Here is a 17633-nt window from a genome sequence, read left to right as displayed (position 1 = left end):
AAGCCATCTGGTCCTGGACTTTTGTTTGTTGGAAGATTTTTAACTACAGTTTCAATTTCATTACTTGTGATAGATCTGTTTATATTTTCTAATTCTTCCTGGTTCAGTCTTGAAAAATTGTACGTTTCCAAGAATTTGTCCATTTCTTCGTGGTTGTCCATTTTATTGGCATATAGTTGTTTGTAGTAGTCTCTTACAATCCTTTTTATTTCTGTGGTGTCAGTTGTGATTTCTCCTTTCTCCTTTTTCATTTCTAATTTTATTGATTTGTGTCCTCTCCCTTTTTTTCTTGATGAGTCTGGCTAAGGGTTTTTCAATTTTGTTTATCTTCTCAAAGAAACAGCTTTTAGTTTTATTGGTCTTTGCTATTGTTTTCTTTGTTTCTATTTCATTTATTTCTGCTCTGATCTTTATGATTTCTTTCCTTCTACTGACATTGGGTTTTCTTTGTTCTTCTTTCTGTAGTTCTTTTAAGTGTAGGGTTAGATTGTTTATTTGAGATTTTTCTTGTTTCTTGAGGTGAAATTGAATTGCTATAGACTTCCCTCTTAGAACTGCTTTTGCTGCATCCCATAGGTTTTGGGTTATCATGTCTTTGTTGCCTTTGTTTCTATGTAGTTTTTTTTTTCTTCTTTGATTCCTTCAGTGATCTCTTGGTTACTTAGTAGCGCACTGTGTAGCCTCCTTGTATTCGTGTTTTTTACAGTTTTTTTCCCCTGTAATTGATTTCCAATCTCATAGCATTGTAGTCAGAAAAGATGCTTGATATGATTTCAGTTTTCTTAACTTTTCTGAGGCTTGATTTGTGACCAAGGATGTGATCTATCCTAGAGAATGTTCCATGGGCCTTTGAGAAAGAAGTGTATTCTGCCACTTTTGGGTGGAATATTCTATAAATATCAATTAAATCTGTCTGGTCTGTTGTGTCATTTAAAGCTTGTGTTTCCTTATTTATTTTCTGTTTGGATGATCTGTCCATTGGTGTAAGTGGGGTGTTAAAGTCCCCTACTATTATTGTGTTACTGTCAGTTTCTCCTTTCATGGTTGTTAGCATTTGCCTTATGTATTCAGGTGCTCCTATGTTGGGTGCATAGACATTTATAATTGTTACATCTTCTCCTTGGATTGATCTTTTGATCATTATGTAGTGCCCCTCCTTATCTCTTTTAATAGTTTTTAATTTAAAGTCTATTTTATCTGATACGAATATTGCTACTCCAGCTTTCATTTGAATTTCATTTGCATGGAATATCTTTTTCCATCCCTTCACTTTCAGTCTGTATGTGTCCCTAGGTCTGAAGTGAGTCCCTTTTAGACAGCATATATATGTATGTTCCTGTTACCATTTTCTTAATTGTTTTGGGTTTGTTTTTGTGGGTCTTTTTCTTCTCTTGTGTTTCCTGCCTAGAGAAGTTTCTTTAGCATTTGTTGTAAAGCTGGTTTGGTGGTGCTAAATTTCCTAGCTTTTGCTTGTCTGGAAAGCTTTTGATTTCTCCATTGAATCTGAATGAGATCCTTCCTGGGTAGAGTACTCTTGGTTGTAGGTTTTCCTCTTTCATCACTTTAAGTATATTCTGCCACTCCCTTCTGGCCTGCAGGGTTTCTGCTGAAAAATCAGCTGATAACCTGATGGGGATTCCTTTGTATGTTATTTTTTGTTTTCCCTTGCTGCTTTTAATATTTTTTCTTTGAATTTAACTTTTGTTAGTTTGATTAATATATGTCTTTGTGTGTTTTTCCTAGGGTTTATCCTGTATGGGACTCTCTGTGCTTCCTGGACTTGGGTGACTATTTCCTTTCCCATGTTAAGGAAGTTTTCGACTATAATCTCTTCAAATATTTTCTCAGACCCTTTCTTTTTCTCTTCTTCTTCTGGGACCCCTATAAATCGAATGTTGTTGCATTTAGTGTTATCCCAGAGGTCTCTGAGACTGTCCTCAATTCTTTTCATTCTTTTTTCTTTATTCTGCTCCTCGGCAGTTATTTCCACCATTTTGTCTTCCAGCTTACTTATTTGTTCTTCTGCTTCAGTTATTGTGTTATTGATTTCTTCTAGTGTATTTTTCATTTCAGTTATTGTGTTGTTCATCTCTGTTTGTTTGTTCTTTAGTTCTTCTAGATCTTTGTTAAACATTTCTTGTATTTTCTCAATCCGTGTCTCCATTCTGTTACCGAGATTCTGGATCATCTTTACTATCATTACTCTGAATTCTTTTTCAGGTTGATTGCCTATTTCCTCTTCATTTATTTGGTCTTATAGCTTTTTACTTTGCTCCTTCATCTGTGACATATTTTTTTGCGGTCTCTCTCTTTTTTTATGAGTGGGATTGTGTTCCTCTCTTAGTGGTTGTTTGGCCTGAGGCTTCCAACACTGGAGTTTGTAGGCTGTTGGGTAGAGCTGGGTCTTAGTGCTGAGATGAGGAACTCTGTGAGACCTCACTCTGATGAATATTCCCTGGGGTCTGAGGTTCTCTGTTAGTCCAGTGGTTCGGACTCGGAGTTCCCACCACAGGAACTTTGGCCCAACCCCCAGCTCGTGAACCAAAATTCCACAAGCTGCATGGGGTGGTGGTTCACTTGGGGGTTCCTCCCGTCTCCTCGGGCATCAGGATCCCCCACCAGTGGCCAGCAAGCACCCTAGTTGTGAGGAGACACTAACTTGGCATCTTCCCACACCACCCTCATCTCAACCAATTAATTTAATTGCATTCTGTATTATGAGGCATTTAAACAAACAGAAATAGGGAAAGGAGGTTAATGGATGCCAGGGTGAAATCTGAGATGGGAACCAGGGCAGGGCTCATGTTTTGGCTGGGAAGAAGTACTTGGTTGTATAATCCTCAGGGCTGAGGATTGCCAGTCAACTCCACAATTTCTTTTGTATTTCTTTACCTAAATTTGTCAAAGCTTTTCATTTTCTTAGTCTGCTAGGGCTGCTGTAATAAAATGCCATAGCCTGGTGACTTAAACCATAGAGATCTATTTTCTCTCAGTTCCAGAGGCTGGAAAGTCCATGATCAAGGTGCCAGCTGATTTGGTTTCTGGTGAGAGCTCTCTTCCTGGCTTGTAGATTGCTGCATTCATGCTGTGTCCTCAAAGGGGGAGAGAGAGTGAGCTTGAGAGTGCTCTATGGTGTCTCTTCTTATAAAAACACTAATCCCATCATGAGGGTCCCACCTTCATGACCCCATCTAACCATAATTACCTCCCGAAGAAGGCCCATCTCCAGATACCATCACATTGGGGATTAGGGCTTCAACATATGAATTTGGGAGACACCCAAACATTTAGTCTATGACAATCATGTTAGCCCAAATTTCAAACATGTTGAAACTCAAGTGCTTTTTAGAGGGTTAACCCTTTAATTAATTATTAGTCATTTATACCAAAGTACCAAGAAGGATCTGAGAGTATGTTTTGATAGGAGGGTCAGAGAATTGATTAAGAAAGCTAGGATAAGAAAGGTAGGCTATAGAATAAGGGAAATAAATTTGTCCTCAGTCAACCGAGGAATACTACTGCTAGGGATTAGGAAGCACATTGAATCCAACTAGGTAGGGGCAAAGAGAAAAGTGGTTTTGTTTGCTGGATCTATGTGCTACTCATGGAAAGGTTAAAACATGGATGGTTTTGAAATATATTGAATCTGGTACTAAGGACATTCAACTTTTTGGTTCCACAGAGAACAAAACTCTAATGCTCACTAACCACATATGGTTATTTAAACTATAAATTAATCAAATAAGATAAAAACTCAGTTCCTCAGTCACGCCAGCCACATTTCAAGTACTCGATATGACCTGTGGCTAGTGGCTCCTGCATTGGACATGCAGAAAGGTCTGTTGGACATTGCTGCTCTAGAGACTTCTGAGGCCCAGATAAGGCAGAGAGATCATCCTGCTGCTTGTTATATAAACACACACGCAAGCAAGTACACATGCCATGACAAGCCATAGGGTTATGACTGCTCAATATGCCGTGTCCATTGCTTGAGATGGATCGCAGCAGTAGGTGTCATTTGGGGGCTTTTGATGGCTTCTCTATTGTTTTCCCTCATTTTCCTATTTGATGCTAAGTTTGTCTAATTCACAGAGAACATCAGAGAATATGCAGTGAACTTTAGCACCACTATCATTAAAATCAGTTGCCACAGATAGGTTGTATTTCTTCTTTTCAATTCTGAAATACTATACATATATATACACACATATATGTATATATACACACACACATACATACACATAAACACACACATGTTCTGTTCATAAATGTTGTTCATACATATATATACACACACCTATACCCCTATATATATACACACACATACATATATGCACATATGTATGTATATAAAATGATTAGTAGTAAAATGGGCATTCATGTACCTCCCACCCAGATTAAGAAACAGAACAAGTATCTCCCCTTATCCCTCTCCTACCAAGATAATCCCAGTATACAGACTTTTGTACTTGCCATTCTCTTCATAGGTATATATTTGTCACCAATATATGTATCCCTAATTCAGATAGAGTGGCTTTGAAACACCAAGTAGCAGTCCTAAACCTCCCTCTGCAAGGAAGCGATGATGCTTTCACTTTTAGTTGAAGGCTTTCGAGAGAGCTGAAAAGAGTCTCTGGATTACTGTCTGGCTTTGGCTTCCCTAAGAGTGCCTATGAGCCCATTCTATGAGAATTTAGTGGGCAGGGTCATGACTGCATTCTGGAAAGCATTTGGCAGGGTGTTAAGGTGGGTTCTAGCTATCAAGTGGAACTATGGTTAGAGGGGATGGACTTCTTTGAATTTTTCTGCCTCACCATGACCTAACTCTTTCTCTCAATAACAGGTTAAGGCAGAGCACATCTGGGGATGATTGTAAGAAACTGGTTCAGACTCACTTAGACATTCTATCCTTTGGTTGAAAAATAACTCTCCAATGTTGATGAGACTCAATGTTGACAGCTCTCTACATCTCTGCCTATTGAGTCAGAGTGCCCCAATATATCTGTCACCCTAGACTCTTCTAGCCCAATCCCCTTAGAGGGTTTTTTTTTTTTAATCTTTTCTTTGTTGGATTCCCCATTTGTTATATCCCCTGCATTCCTCATTCTTGTTGCAAACTCAACTTTTGTTGGTGCATGTTCTGCAGTAACTTTTTAGTAGAGGGTGTGTCCTTTATTCAACCCTTGGACTAATTTGATAGTTTGGATTATTTGTAAAAGTCTTATAATTCTGAACTCATTGTTTCATTGGTTCTCTGACTGTACAGTTGCCTTTGAGAAGTTTAAAACAGTCTAATCCCTGATCCTTTCTTTGCCATCTAGATTTTCCTATTTGGAAACTTGTAGACTCTTCTCTTTGTTCCCAATATTCTTAAACTTCAAAATAAAATGTCTTCCTATTGTTCTTTTGTTATTGTACTTGTTGGGCCATTTCAAGTAGGAAACTGATGTTCTTCAGTTCTAAGAAATAGTCTTGATTTTTTGTTTGTTTCTGATAATTACTCCTCTCTATTTTTCTCTGGTTTTTAGAACTCCTGTTATTGGAATGTTGGACCACTGGACCAGTCCTATTGTTCTTACCTTTTCCCTCCTATTTTCTGCCTCTTTTTATTTTTGCTCTTCTTTTGTGGAGATTTTCTCAACTTCATCTTCTAACCTTTCTATTAAACTCTATTATATCAAATTTCAAGAACTTGTTTGTTCTCTGAATGATGCTCCTTTTCCTTTTTCTTCTTCATGTTCTTCATCTTTTAATACAATCTTGTTTATATTTCATGGATGGAATGTTTTCTCTTAACACTGAGGATTCCCCAGAGAAGAGTCTTCAGATCTCTTTCTAAGAAGGTAGGGTTCTGGCTGCCAGCTTTTGGAGAGTCTAGTGAGAGAAGAAAGTTGGGGATCTCTGCATTCTGTAGATGATCAGTTAATCCCCATTTTCTGTGAAGTAACTCCACCTACCAAGAGTGGGTGGTGGAATCTAGTGATTTAATATCCAGTGCTTCTTATTTTAGCTGCAACTGATGTTGCCAGTTTGCACATCTTCCAAGGGTTTTGAAGTGTAAATTAGTTCTTATCCATCCCCACCCATAGTCTAGGATTAGACTGTATAGGGGATCTGAGTCAGTTACCAATTTTCCATATGCTTTATTCATTACCATTTTCTCCTCACTGTTTCTCCTCTTTTTTTGTTGGTTTATGTCTTTTTAAAATTCATGTGCTGTAATTTAGTAGCATTTCTGGTGCAGGAGAAGTAAGTGTGTGTTAAATCTGCCTTCTTAATCTAGAAACCAGCTTGTTCTTGATTGCCTAGTTAGAACTTGTAAACTCCGTTTGACCCCTGCAATGAAAGTTCCATTATGTACTATAGGTTGAGTATCGACTGATGCTTATTGGAGTCAAATAAAATCTCTAAGGCTAAAATCAGATGAATCATCAAGATCAGGAATAGTAATGCTAATGCTTGGGTGATAAGTAGTCTCCCTGCTCCCAATTAAGATGAAGGAAACTTCAGTGAGGTTTGGCAGTTGGTTGTCAGCAGTGTAAAAGGAAGGTGGTAATTTTCCACAAGTTTCTGGTTTCTCTTCACCATGTAAAGTCTCAAATGGAAGTGTCAGATTACAATATTTTTGTACTACAGTTATCTTTACCCTCGAAGAAAGAGTAGATGTTAGCTTTAAGTAAACAGGATATAACTTATGGAACTACTGCCAGCTAAGCCTTGTAGTATGATAAATTGAAAGATAGATGATTGGATGTACCATTTTCTAGCTCAAGATGCTCAAAAGTTAGTAAAGGGAGTGAGGGAAAGATAGCATTGATGATCTGGTTATTCATTTTTAAATATAGTACTGTATTTAATCTTCACAAAATCCTAGACGATACCTATTCTAAATACTATAGCCTTCAATCCAAGGATCAAAGGAATTGAGGAAGTTGCAAGACCAAACAGCAAGCATGAGTCATTTGTAAGACCAAAGCAGCACTGGGATTTGAATCCAAGAGAGAATGACTGTAAATTCTTTCTGTACCTTCATAGGATAAATTTGACAACAGTCGTCAGTAATCATGCTATGAAACTGTGGTATAGGATGCCATTTTTTTTTTTTTACCCCAACTGAATAGCTAATATCAATCAAATACACCGTTTCTCTTCATCAGCTTCTTGAGGAATAAGCAAAGTTGCTGACTTTATACCCTTAGTAGAAATGAATGACACATCTTTGAAAACTTTTTCCTAGACATTCATTATTTTAGGTCTAGAATATCCAATCTCTAATTGTAGTTTAAAATATCTGCTACCAAGTATATTGGATTTATGGCCAGACTAACTTCAAGCATTGATAGTCAGAGGGGTTGACCAAATTCCTGCATTTCTATATAATGTGTCTCCTCATTTAAGTAAATAGGTAAATATTAATGAAATTTTATTTCTCTACATTTGCACATTTGAAATTAAGAGAAAGATTCTAACATGGGTTCTCATGATAATTATAGCTGTATTCTATTTCCACAACCTTTGATTTACTTTCTAGGCTAAAATTCTAGGTTTTCCTCATCATTCCTCAAGTATTAGAAATCCTTATTCTTCTCTTACTTAAGTAGGTCACCTTATTTGGACCTATTTAATAGTCTAGCTGAGGATGATTACTTTAGTCACTACTATGAGGGATCTCTTTATTGAATTTCCCTTTCATTCCTTTCAAAGATGCATGATTACCATACTGAAGACTTCTTGGATATTTCTGTATATATTCAAAAAAGGAGAAAAATTATTTTTCCAGATTATTATTCCCCCAAACATGTGATACTTACATGGTTCCTCACCCTTTTGCTTGCTGTTCTCTTGCTTAGCTTCTGGAAGAACAGGCAAAGGCAAGTGCCAACCCAATGCACACTCTCTACTCCTGCTCCAAGCCCTTCTTCTTCGTCTATCCTGGAAAGTAGACTTAGCTCTTAAAGACACACTTTCTCTTTCTCACTTGAACAGGCCCTAAGCCTGTCTTCCTCCTCCCCCTTCCCCACCTTTTTTTTTTAAAAAAACAAACTTTTATTGACTACCTACCAGACATTGGGGTTGTAAAAGGAAATAAGTCTTATTCCGGTGAGAGAGACCATACTGATTCATAGGCTTATGTAGTTCTGCAAGATGATGGATGCCTTCCAGCTTATGTTTGAAGCACTTTGGGAACCTAAAGGTATGAGGTAGTGGTATTGATCTCCCTAGTGGAACCAGTCTAGGAGGTAATGTTGAGAAGCAAACTCTGTATCTTTTTCTCTAGACAACTATTGCTTCTCTAAGAGACCAGTGGGGCTCCATATCCTTCAGAGAGCCTCAAATCTACCCTCCAGGCAAGACTTAGTTCCTCTCTCCTATAGCTTTCAAGTGACTAAGTTCATACATTTACCATAGCCTATGTTCCATTTATTATTTTTTATATGTCTTTTCTACAACTTGGTGAGTTCCTCAGGATTTTCCCATGCATTTAAATCTATTTTATTCTCTGTATAATTCATTTTTAAAGCCCTAGCACTTTGCATTTTCAGACCTATTTATTGATGATGAAGCTTTAAAAATTCAATGAGTGAAAGATTTTTAAAAAATCTTTAGTGGACACGACTGTCCTGTCATCTCCTTGTTAATCTCTAGTTCGTTGCTTCAAGATTTTGAAATATTTTTTAAATCATGGGTTTAATAGTATAACTGAATTTTTAAAATCAGAAATGTACACATACATTTTTTGTTTGAAGTTTTGGGAAGGAGACTATTTTCAGTTTTTCAGGAATCTTGTGGTTATATCTGAAGCAGGAGTTTCTATCCACTAAAGCCATTGTATGACATTTACCACCACCTAAAAAAAAGGTATTTAAGGCATGTAACAGCTTCTCCTCATTGTTTTCTGAAGCCCTGCTGCTACCACATTTACACTGACCGTCTTTAAAATCAGTTGGATTTTTAAGCTATGAACCTTCTAGAAGCTTTTTTTTTTTTTAATGTTTCTTGCCTATTTCATTCTGGCATTGGCCACCAGGTAACAACAGTGCCTTGAGTAGCTTGAGTCTCTTAAATAGGGAACTGTTGCAAAGTGACATAAAGATTAAGCCCCATGCATTTAAGAGGGAAAGGGGTAAGTGTCCAGCATCATGATTTTTTAATTCCTCTCTGGTACTTTGGCTCTTGCAAATACAGGCATAAATTAGCAGCTGGCTGTGAACAGCTTCTGGCCCTGTCAGTCTACTGTTTCCATGACATTGTACCTCTTATCAGGGCCACTAAGACAAAATGAAATGAAGGCTGGCCACGTGGCAAGGGGCAACATGGATCATGCAGGGAAAGAATATGAAAACTGTATAAGTAAAGAGACTGAGCTCGTAGAAGAGGTGCCGGGAGATAGTGAAATATCCAAAAACCAATTATATTTATGAGAGGTCTTTTTTAACCATAAAAAATGCATTTATACCAAAATAGAAAAATCAAATATGTTATTTTAGATTTTTCTCTTTCCTTCACCCTTAGCCATCCCTCTGGGTATTCTAGTTGTGCGTGGAGACTGTGATTTGGAGACTTGCCGTATGTACATAGATCGCCTGCAGGAGGTGAGTTTCTTTAGCCAATAATTTATTCTGCTCAGTTTTCCATTTTTGTCAGTAATTACCAGCCATCTATATTTACTTCTAAGATGATGCATTTGGGGAGGAAATGGAAATATGGTGGCCTTGTCTTTCTTGTCTCTTAAGCATACACCGCATCTTCTCCCTCTCCATCCCCACTGCTGTTTTTCCTTCTCGGGTGGTTGGAGTGGGAAAGGTTGATTAGGTTAAGTACAGCACCACGTTGCTCCAGTGTGATCCATAGCTATAGCCTGGGACTCCTTGTCTTGCCAGACAGCTCACCTGTGTTTTTTGAACTATACAGAATTTCAAAGGGCACTGATAAATAATAAAGGAAAACAGATTTGGCGTTACTTAATGTTTTGCATCTAGTACGGACTTCTGTCAGAGACAGCTAGATTTGTTTTTAAATGTAACTTCTACAGGAAAGAAAAACCTATATTTCAAAAGAATTTGTGTCAGAACACAAAGGAATAATCTAGTATTTTTTTTCTCAATCTGGTCTTACCATAGAGAAAGAGAAAGGAGGAGGTCTCATACGTGACATTCCCATGAACTTGAACTGCACCAGGAAAGCCAGGAGAACCCAGATCCATCACTGCAGTGGTCATGGGTTGTTTTTGCAAAATTTCTAGGGAGAGTATTCAGTGTCTTGTTCTACAAATGGCAGAAACCATAAACAGCCACTTCTTTGTCTTTGTTTCTTGGTGAAAGATGTACATTAGAATCACTTTTCTGGGATGTGGTCTAGACATTTATATTTTTAAAGCTGTTGTGTGATTTTGATAAATACCCCAAGATGAGCAACTCTCTTCCAGACAACACATTATACATAAGTAAATATCACAAATAAAGAAGATATATAGTGTTTAAAATCCCTTCAAATTGTAGCTACTTAGCTTTGAACACTAGAGTCTGTTTCTCTTGGTGGAAATAAACTCAGGTAGGAGGCATAAAGGAATGTAAAAATTACTAATTTTTCTCTTCAGCATTGTGAAGGATAGAGATGGAACTGGGAATGTAGAATATTTTGAGATAGTTGCCAAACTGTGAATACTAATAAGGGTGAGAGAAGAAAAGTCAACAAAGTTTATACTTGTGGCTTCACTTGGCTATTTTTACTAAAGATAAATTTAATGTGTAAAAATTTGTGAACTTTTTAACATGTGACTCAGGTCCAAATCAATCCTAGAACATATAGTAACTCATATTTTCAAAATAATGTTGGTCGTTTATTGTGGAACTTCCCTCAAAAAAAAAACCCTGCAATAAAAATTTGACTCATAATTGATACCAAGCTTTTTTTTTTTAAACACTTGGGTAACTTAAGATTCCACAGTAGCAAAATATATGACTGATGAATTGACTTTGTTGAAAATTAACTTACTGTTATGCTTATCACACCAATATTCAACAACTAAAAGTAGGATTCTTAAAAAAAAATTTTAAAAAGGAAAGAGCAAGCAGAAATAAAGAGGAAAAGTTTTAAACTTGGGCTCGGAGCGTAAGTTGATAAAGCCTGTGGGAAGCAGGTACCCAGGTAGCCAGGATTGCTGACATCTGTAAATGGAATCACTATGCTCGTTAACAAGGAAGCCTGCAGGACATGACAGTGATGACAATTTAGTTATAAAACTTTATAAAGGGAGCCTGGCTCTCAGAATCTTCCAGTAAAGCCTCATGAATTTCAACCCTGTTAATTTGCACTTCGTGATAATGCAGAGCTGGACAGTGATTTTTTCTTTTCAGTCTGTGAAATCCTGTGTTTGCCAAGCAACTTGTCAGTATAAACACAATTATCATGACAGTATGTTTTTGGTCTTAGATAAATAAATGCTTCCTAAGTGCCTAAGGGGGCTTAAGTAGCTTACTGCACAAACCAAAAGTTCAGGTGCAAGTTAACTAGGATCCCCATTTATTACAACAAAATCGCCTGTCTTTTACTTTTGGTCTTCTCTATCCTTGAAATTATATCACTCACCTCTAAACGCTATTTAGGATTTATAAGTTTCAATAGCTAAATGACCTTTCTTCTCTTAGTCCAACTGGGTGTGCTTTTATTATTTTTGGCATTATCTTCTTTGTTTAACCTTAGGGGACTGGGGAGAGTAAGATGCTTTCCAGATGGGCTTAATACTATAAAATTGGGCGTTTAGTTGATGGAGTTGAGGCAGTTTGTTCAAACTAATCTTAAGGTGTATGGGTTATTTTTTTTCCATTTTCTCATTAGGACCTACAGTCAGTTTCTTCTGGCTCCCACAGAGTTCATTACCAGGTAACATATAATTGACTCTCCTTGTTTCTTACATTCCATCCAAAAGAAGTCCATCTGTCAATTAATGTCTCATTTGGATTAGAGTCCACATCCTCCCCTAGGGATAGAGTTCACTCCAAGAACCAAGATGAAGTTGGCATTCTGATTATTTTGCATTTTCCTGCAAAATGGACAGTCCTAGTCTAGTGCAAACTTGGGCTGTGGCTGTTCTCCCAGATCATTTAGGAAAGATTATAAAATGAAGGGCTTTCAGTGCCAAATACTAGAAAACTCAACTCAAACTAGCTTGACAGGGAGTCTGTTGGTTCACATCAGCACAAAGTTCAGATGCAGGGTGGATTTTGTGTTCTGTTGGTTTTTCTGCTCTGTTCTCCGTTTTTTGTCACATTTCACCTCTGCACAAGATGTTTCCCTGGTCCAAGATGGCTGCCAGTAGCAACCGGGGCCGTGTGTTTCTCATTCACATCCAGGAAAGTAAATTCCCTGCTTCTGCAACCATGAAACCAACTTTCTAAAATGCAATCTGTTTGTCCCATCCTGATCTCTTGGACAGGATCCAATAAACCCAGCCTGCCTCTCTCTAATAACCCACATCTGGTTCCTGGGAGAACGCTCAGTTACCCTTTGCCCCAACACTCTTTGGGAGTGCGGTCTCTTCCCCGCTTTCCCACCCTTACTGTGCGGTACAAGCCTCTCCAGCCATCCTCTTCCCATTAGATTTTCCAGGCATGATTTAGATACCAATGCACAGCATCACCCCAAACTGTAAGAGGCGCATGCAAAGCTGTCTGAGTTGTCCCATAAAAAGCCCTTCTCTCTGAGAAGCCCAGTACCCTTGCCACCTAGGAGGGGTGTGGGGGAGTCACAGCATGCTAATGACACCCTCCAAATAAATCTTCTCCTAGACCCTCTCTACCTCCCTCCATGTGGGGGAAGGACTTAAAATGTCTAAATCTGGCAGCACCTCACTTTGGGTTTTGGTGTCTATTACACTACACCTGAAACCCCTAGTTAAACATCCTTTTGCCAAAACAGCAAAAAACAACTATTAAAAAAAAAAACCTCTGTGCCTTGTAGCCTCTAGGTGACTTTCTTCCCCTGCCAGTCGATAGCCTGTACCCTCAGTCACAGCAGCCTGACTGTCCTGGGGCTGGATGACAAAAATGGCCTGGTGTTCTTGTTTGTATGTTTATTGCTCAAAGTACCCCACTATTCCAGAGTCCTGTCTTCCATCTGGCTGCAATAGAAAGGATGATAATTCACTTAGGGTGTGTTTACAATGAGAAAATAAAGTCTGCCTCTCGGACTGTTTTTTTTACCAACCATTAGAAGATAAATTTCTACTTTATTTTTTAGATAGAGCACAACATTTCTTGTATCCATTATTTGCATATTTACCTGGAGCCACTATCTAGGTGTCATTTTATTTTTTAAAGTATAGTATTTTTAAAGTCAGAGCTGATTTCCACCCTTTAAGATTGGCACTGGTAGCTATAAGATTTCAAGGGTCTTCTTTTGTAGAATTTTTAATTTTTACACATGGACATTTTAAACCTTTGCAGTTGAACCGAAGTATCTAAAACATTTATTCTGATTAGTTTTATGAAACTGATACATTTCTTTATTATCCCGGCTTATTCAATGTAGTCATTTTGGCTTAAGAGTTTTGATATAGGGATATTTTCTACCATGTTTTCTTTATGCCATGTTTGTACATATCCACAGATATCAGGGGATGGTTGAGACTCTAGAATATGATAAGGATATTTATCTTATTGATTATTTGTTAATAAAAACATGCAGAAGGATTAATGGTACTTATCCGTATCAAAATCTTTCTGTTTTTTGTTTATTTGCAGTAAGGTCAAACCCTGGTGTCAAAACTGCTGCATTATAAATGTCACTTCAAAAGTGACATTTATCCTATGTGGTCAGTGCACAAAAGGTTTGTGCACTGACCACATAGGATAACCAATGCAGCGATCAAAGATGAGTTTCAGGAGTGTTACTTCGCCCCACACCCCTCCTTGAAGAATTAGAACAAGCAGGAGCCTTTTGGGTATTAAGAGAAGGTTGGAACAAGAGGTCTAGGGACACCCCAGAACTGCGCATTAAGCAGGACGTTTAACTGAGGGAGACAGTGTTTGAATTAACATGGTCTGAGAGTAGGGAGAGGGTGGTGAGGAAATTTCCTAAGCAGAGCGACAGAGAGCTGGTTGAGGTAAGGAGTGAGGGGATATAAACTTTCCCATTTGGCTGGGATCTTGGGCAGACAGGACAAGGAATGAGTTGGAGGGATGGTGAATACAGAGTTCTTTTTTGGCTATAGCAATTTTAATATGCCTATTAGATGCAAGAGGTTTTGGTGAGTAGAAAATTGGATGTATGACTTTCAAAGCTTATTGAAAAAATTGAGGCCTCGACATAGAAATCTGAGGGTCATTAGCAAATGAATGGTATTTAGTTGAAACTATGGGGCTGGAGTTCACTCAGGGAGAGTTTGCATAAAGAAAAGGGCCCAGGGCTTCCCTGGTGGTACAGTGGTTGAGAGTCTGCCTGCCAATGCGGGGGACACGGGTTCGTGCCCCGGTCCAGGAAGATCCCACATGCCGCGGAGCGGCTGGGCCCGTGAGCCATGGTCGCTGAGACTGCGCGTCCGGAGCCTGTTGCTCTGCAACAGGAGAGGCTACAATAGTGAGAGGCCCGCGTACAGCAAAAAAAAAAAAAAGAAAGAAAAGAAAGAAAAGGGCCCATTGTCATATCTGTCTAGTGAGTGGTGAAGAAGAGCACAAGTTTAAGAGAACAGTCAGTCCAAAAGGGTCACGGAAACAGATGGGCAGCTGGAAATCCAGGAGAAGGTGGTATCATGAAAACCAAAATTGAAATGTGTTTCAAAAAAGGAAGAAGTAATGAAATGTGTCAGATGGTGTGGAGAAGCTGAGATGACATAGACTGATTTCTATATTTGCCCGAGGGTACGTATAAAATACATGGGGGAGGTGTATTAGTTTTATGTAGAAAGTGACAAAACCAACTGGCAGGAAATTTAGCACTAGATCTTGTGTTTCCTGATGCAGAAACTGGTAATATCAGCATCTCTGCGTCAGTGAGAGTTAGAGGGTGATTAGGAGAAAGACCTGTAAGAAACATGGACAGCAAAAAGCCTTAAATGCTTTTTAATGACCTTTCTTATGCATGCAATGGAGCTAAATATACTTGAGAATCAACTGTGATGGAATGAATAAATACCAGTAAGTTTAAAAACTTGAGAAATTCCAGTGGGCTCACTAATTTGCAGTTGGGATTTTAGCTGATGGTTTTCTAAGGCTGGAAGAAACTCAAGAGAAAATCAGCATTTGGAAAGGTGTACAAGTGCCCAAGACACCTTATTAGTGAGCCATATGGCATTTCCCAGCCATTTACGCATTTCTTTGCTTTGGATTCTTCCTTTCCCAAATTCATAGTGAATTGCCAACAAAGTACTGGGTCTCAAAAATGACACCTTGTATTAACCTAACAAGGCATAATAGGTTATACAAGAATATGCTGGATATTTATAGCTTGCTGAATATTCCTGCCTGTGCCATCTCTGAGGTCAAAACACTAAGGCCCCTCCATCCTAATGCATCTCATGTAACCCGTAACTGATAAGTTATAACTTGACAAGCAAAATGCACTGTGCTTGCAGATTCGGGATACTCTTGAGCTTGGCAAATAAACTAGAATTCATAGGGAAATTGGACTCTGCATACCTATTTAATGAAGATGCTTCCTGAAGCCACCTACTATGAAATTATTCCTTCTCTGCTCCCTCCCTGGACTTCTTTATGTCCCTTCTTAACTCCAGGTCATAAAGTTACTAAGGAATAGAGGCAGATTCAACCATTCTAGTGATTGTCAACTGGGGGAGATTTGCCCCTCATATGGGACATTGGGCAATTTGGACATTTTTGTTTGTCATGACTAGGGGACATGGTACTACTGGAATCTATTGAGTAGAGGTCAGGGATGCTGCTAAACATGTCACAATGCACAGGACAGTCCCCTACAACAGAGAGTTATCTAGCCCCCCAAATGTCAGTCGTGATGGGTTTAAGAAATCCTGAGTCATTCTGATGGCTCTCAGGGCATGACTGGGGACCAGGCAGATGAGGAAGTGCTAGAGGAAGAAAGAAAGTGGGAAGAACAGCAGGAGGAATAAAGGAAGTAGAAAGACGTATCTGTGGATATGGTGGAGCAATGGGACCAGGAACAGTTAGGGGTGTTGTAGACACTCAGGGTTTCCCCGTTTCTATAGGGTACAACGTAGTTGGCACACAGAATGAGCTAATACTTTGAGGTGTTAATAAATACAGTAGGACTCAATAATAGGTGAAAATGGATCTATTCAGGTGATTCCTCCACTTTAAGAATTCATTTACTTAGGGCTTCCCTGGTGGCACAGTGGTTGAGAGTCCGCCTGCCGATGCAGGGGACACGGGTTCGTGCCCCGGTCCGGGAAGATCCCACATGCCGCGGAGCGGTTGGGCCCGTGAGCTATGGCCGCTGAGCCTGCGCGTCCGGAACCTGTGCTCCACAACGGGAGAGGCCACAACAGTGAGAGGCCCGCGTACTGCAAAAAAAAAAAAAAAATTCATTTACTTAGAATAACACTAGAATGGGTGGAATGTTTCACAGTAGATATAACAGTTTCAAAAAGTTCTTTCTTCCTTTAGAGCCTTTACAGATATCTTTCACTTTCACAAGAAAACACTCTTGATCAGATCTGAGTCTACAGCCATTTATTCATCCTTTCATCTCTTTTTTTTCTTCCCTGAGTACATGCTCTTCTCCTGGAGGATAGGTCCGTGTTACAGTCCATCAGAGCTCTGTCTAGTCCTAGGCAAACAGCATGTGCCCACAGATATTTGATTTATTCTCCTTCCCTTCATATTGGCTGCCCTTATTCATCTCTCTCTATTATCTGAAATCTCTTCCTCCTTAATTTGTTTTCTGGATTCTAGAAGAGTCTGAATGGATGGGTGGAAACAAGTTCAAGGGAGTCCCCCTGGGAATTACTCTATCTTGTTAGCTAGGAGTTAGCTAGGAAATTTGGTGCATGTTGTTTTTTGCGGGGGGCTAGATCAAAACTGTCAGAAATGGCTCAAATGGAGAATTAAGACTTGCCTGGGGCCAGGTCTGTTTGCTGTTACAAGTGAAGGCAAGACAGCTAACACACACACACACACACACACACACACACACACATCTGTTGTTGTTGTTAATGGAAGACTTTCTCACCAGAAGAGGGCTCTTGAAAATGTTGGAATCTCTCTCATTTCCATCTTGTACCACACCATCACTGTTTCTTCATCTTTCAAAGCTGGGTTGGTAATGGCTATTCCATTTCTGCACATTCTTCTCCTGCAGGAGTCGTGGGTGGTAAAGGAGGAGGTTTGAAGAGTGAGAGTTTTGAAAGACAAAACAAAACAGTAGCAAGTCCATTAAGTGGGATTGTAGTTGGACACAGATGCATAAATGCACATTTCTAATCATCCCTGATGGTCTATTCACTAACAATGAAGAGATATTGATATACAACTTGGTGATGGAAAGAGAGAAAAAAAATGATTGAATAGATGGGTTGAGTGCAGAAAATATCGAGGCAGGCAGAGGAGAAATTTGGATGGATACATAAGAAATTTGGATCTATACATAGACATTTAAAAGTAGTGATTATTGAGTAGACATTGTTCAGTGAAGCAGAGATT

At 38.9% G+C, this 17633-nt stretch overlaps 1 protein-coding gene across 2 annotated transcripts in view; it reads left to right on the top strand.

The window, feature by feature from the left end:
* Nucleotides 1-17633, top strand: part of DGKI (diacylglycerol kinase iota) — a 461776-nt gene that overhangs the window by 354030 nt on the left and 90113 nt on the right. For both annotated transcript variants that reach the window (XM_065884368.1, XM_065884366.1), the window contains 2 exons: nucleotides 9514-9593; nucleotides 11839-11883. In XM_065884368.1, the coding sequence (XP_065740440.1) occupies nucleotides 9514-9593; nucleotides 11839-11883 (125 nt within the window). The remainder of the gene's footprint in view (nucleotides 1-9513; nucleotides 9594-11838; nucleotides 11884-17633) is intronic.

Source organism: Phocoena phocoena, chromosome 9, assembly GCF_963924675.1.
Source record: "Phocoena phocoena chromosome 9, mPhoPho1.1, whole genome shotgun sequence".
Lineage (NCBI taxonomy): Eukaryota > Metazoa > Chordata > Mammalia > Artiodactyla > Phocoenidae > Phocoena > Phocoena phocoena.
The sequence above is the reverse complement of the archived record's forward strand: the minus strand, read 5'-3'. Positions and strand labels throughout refer to the sequence as shown.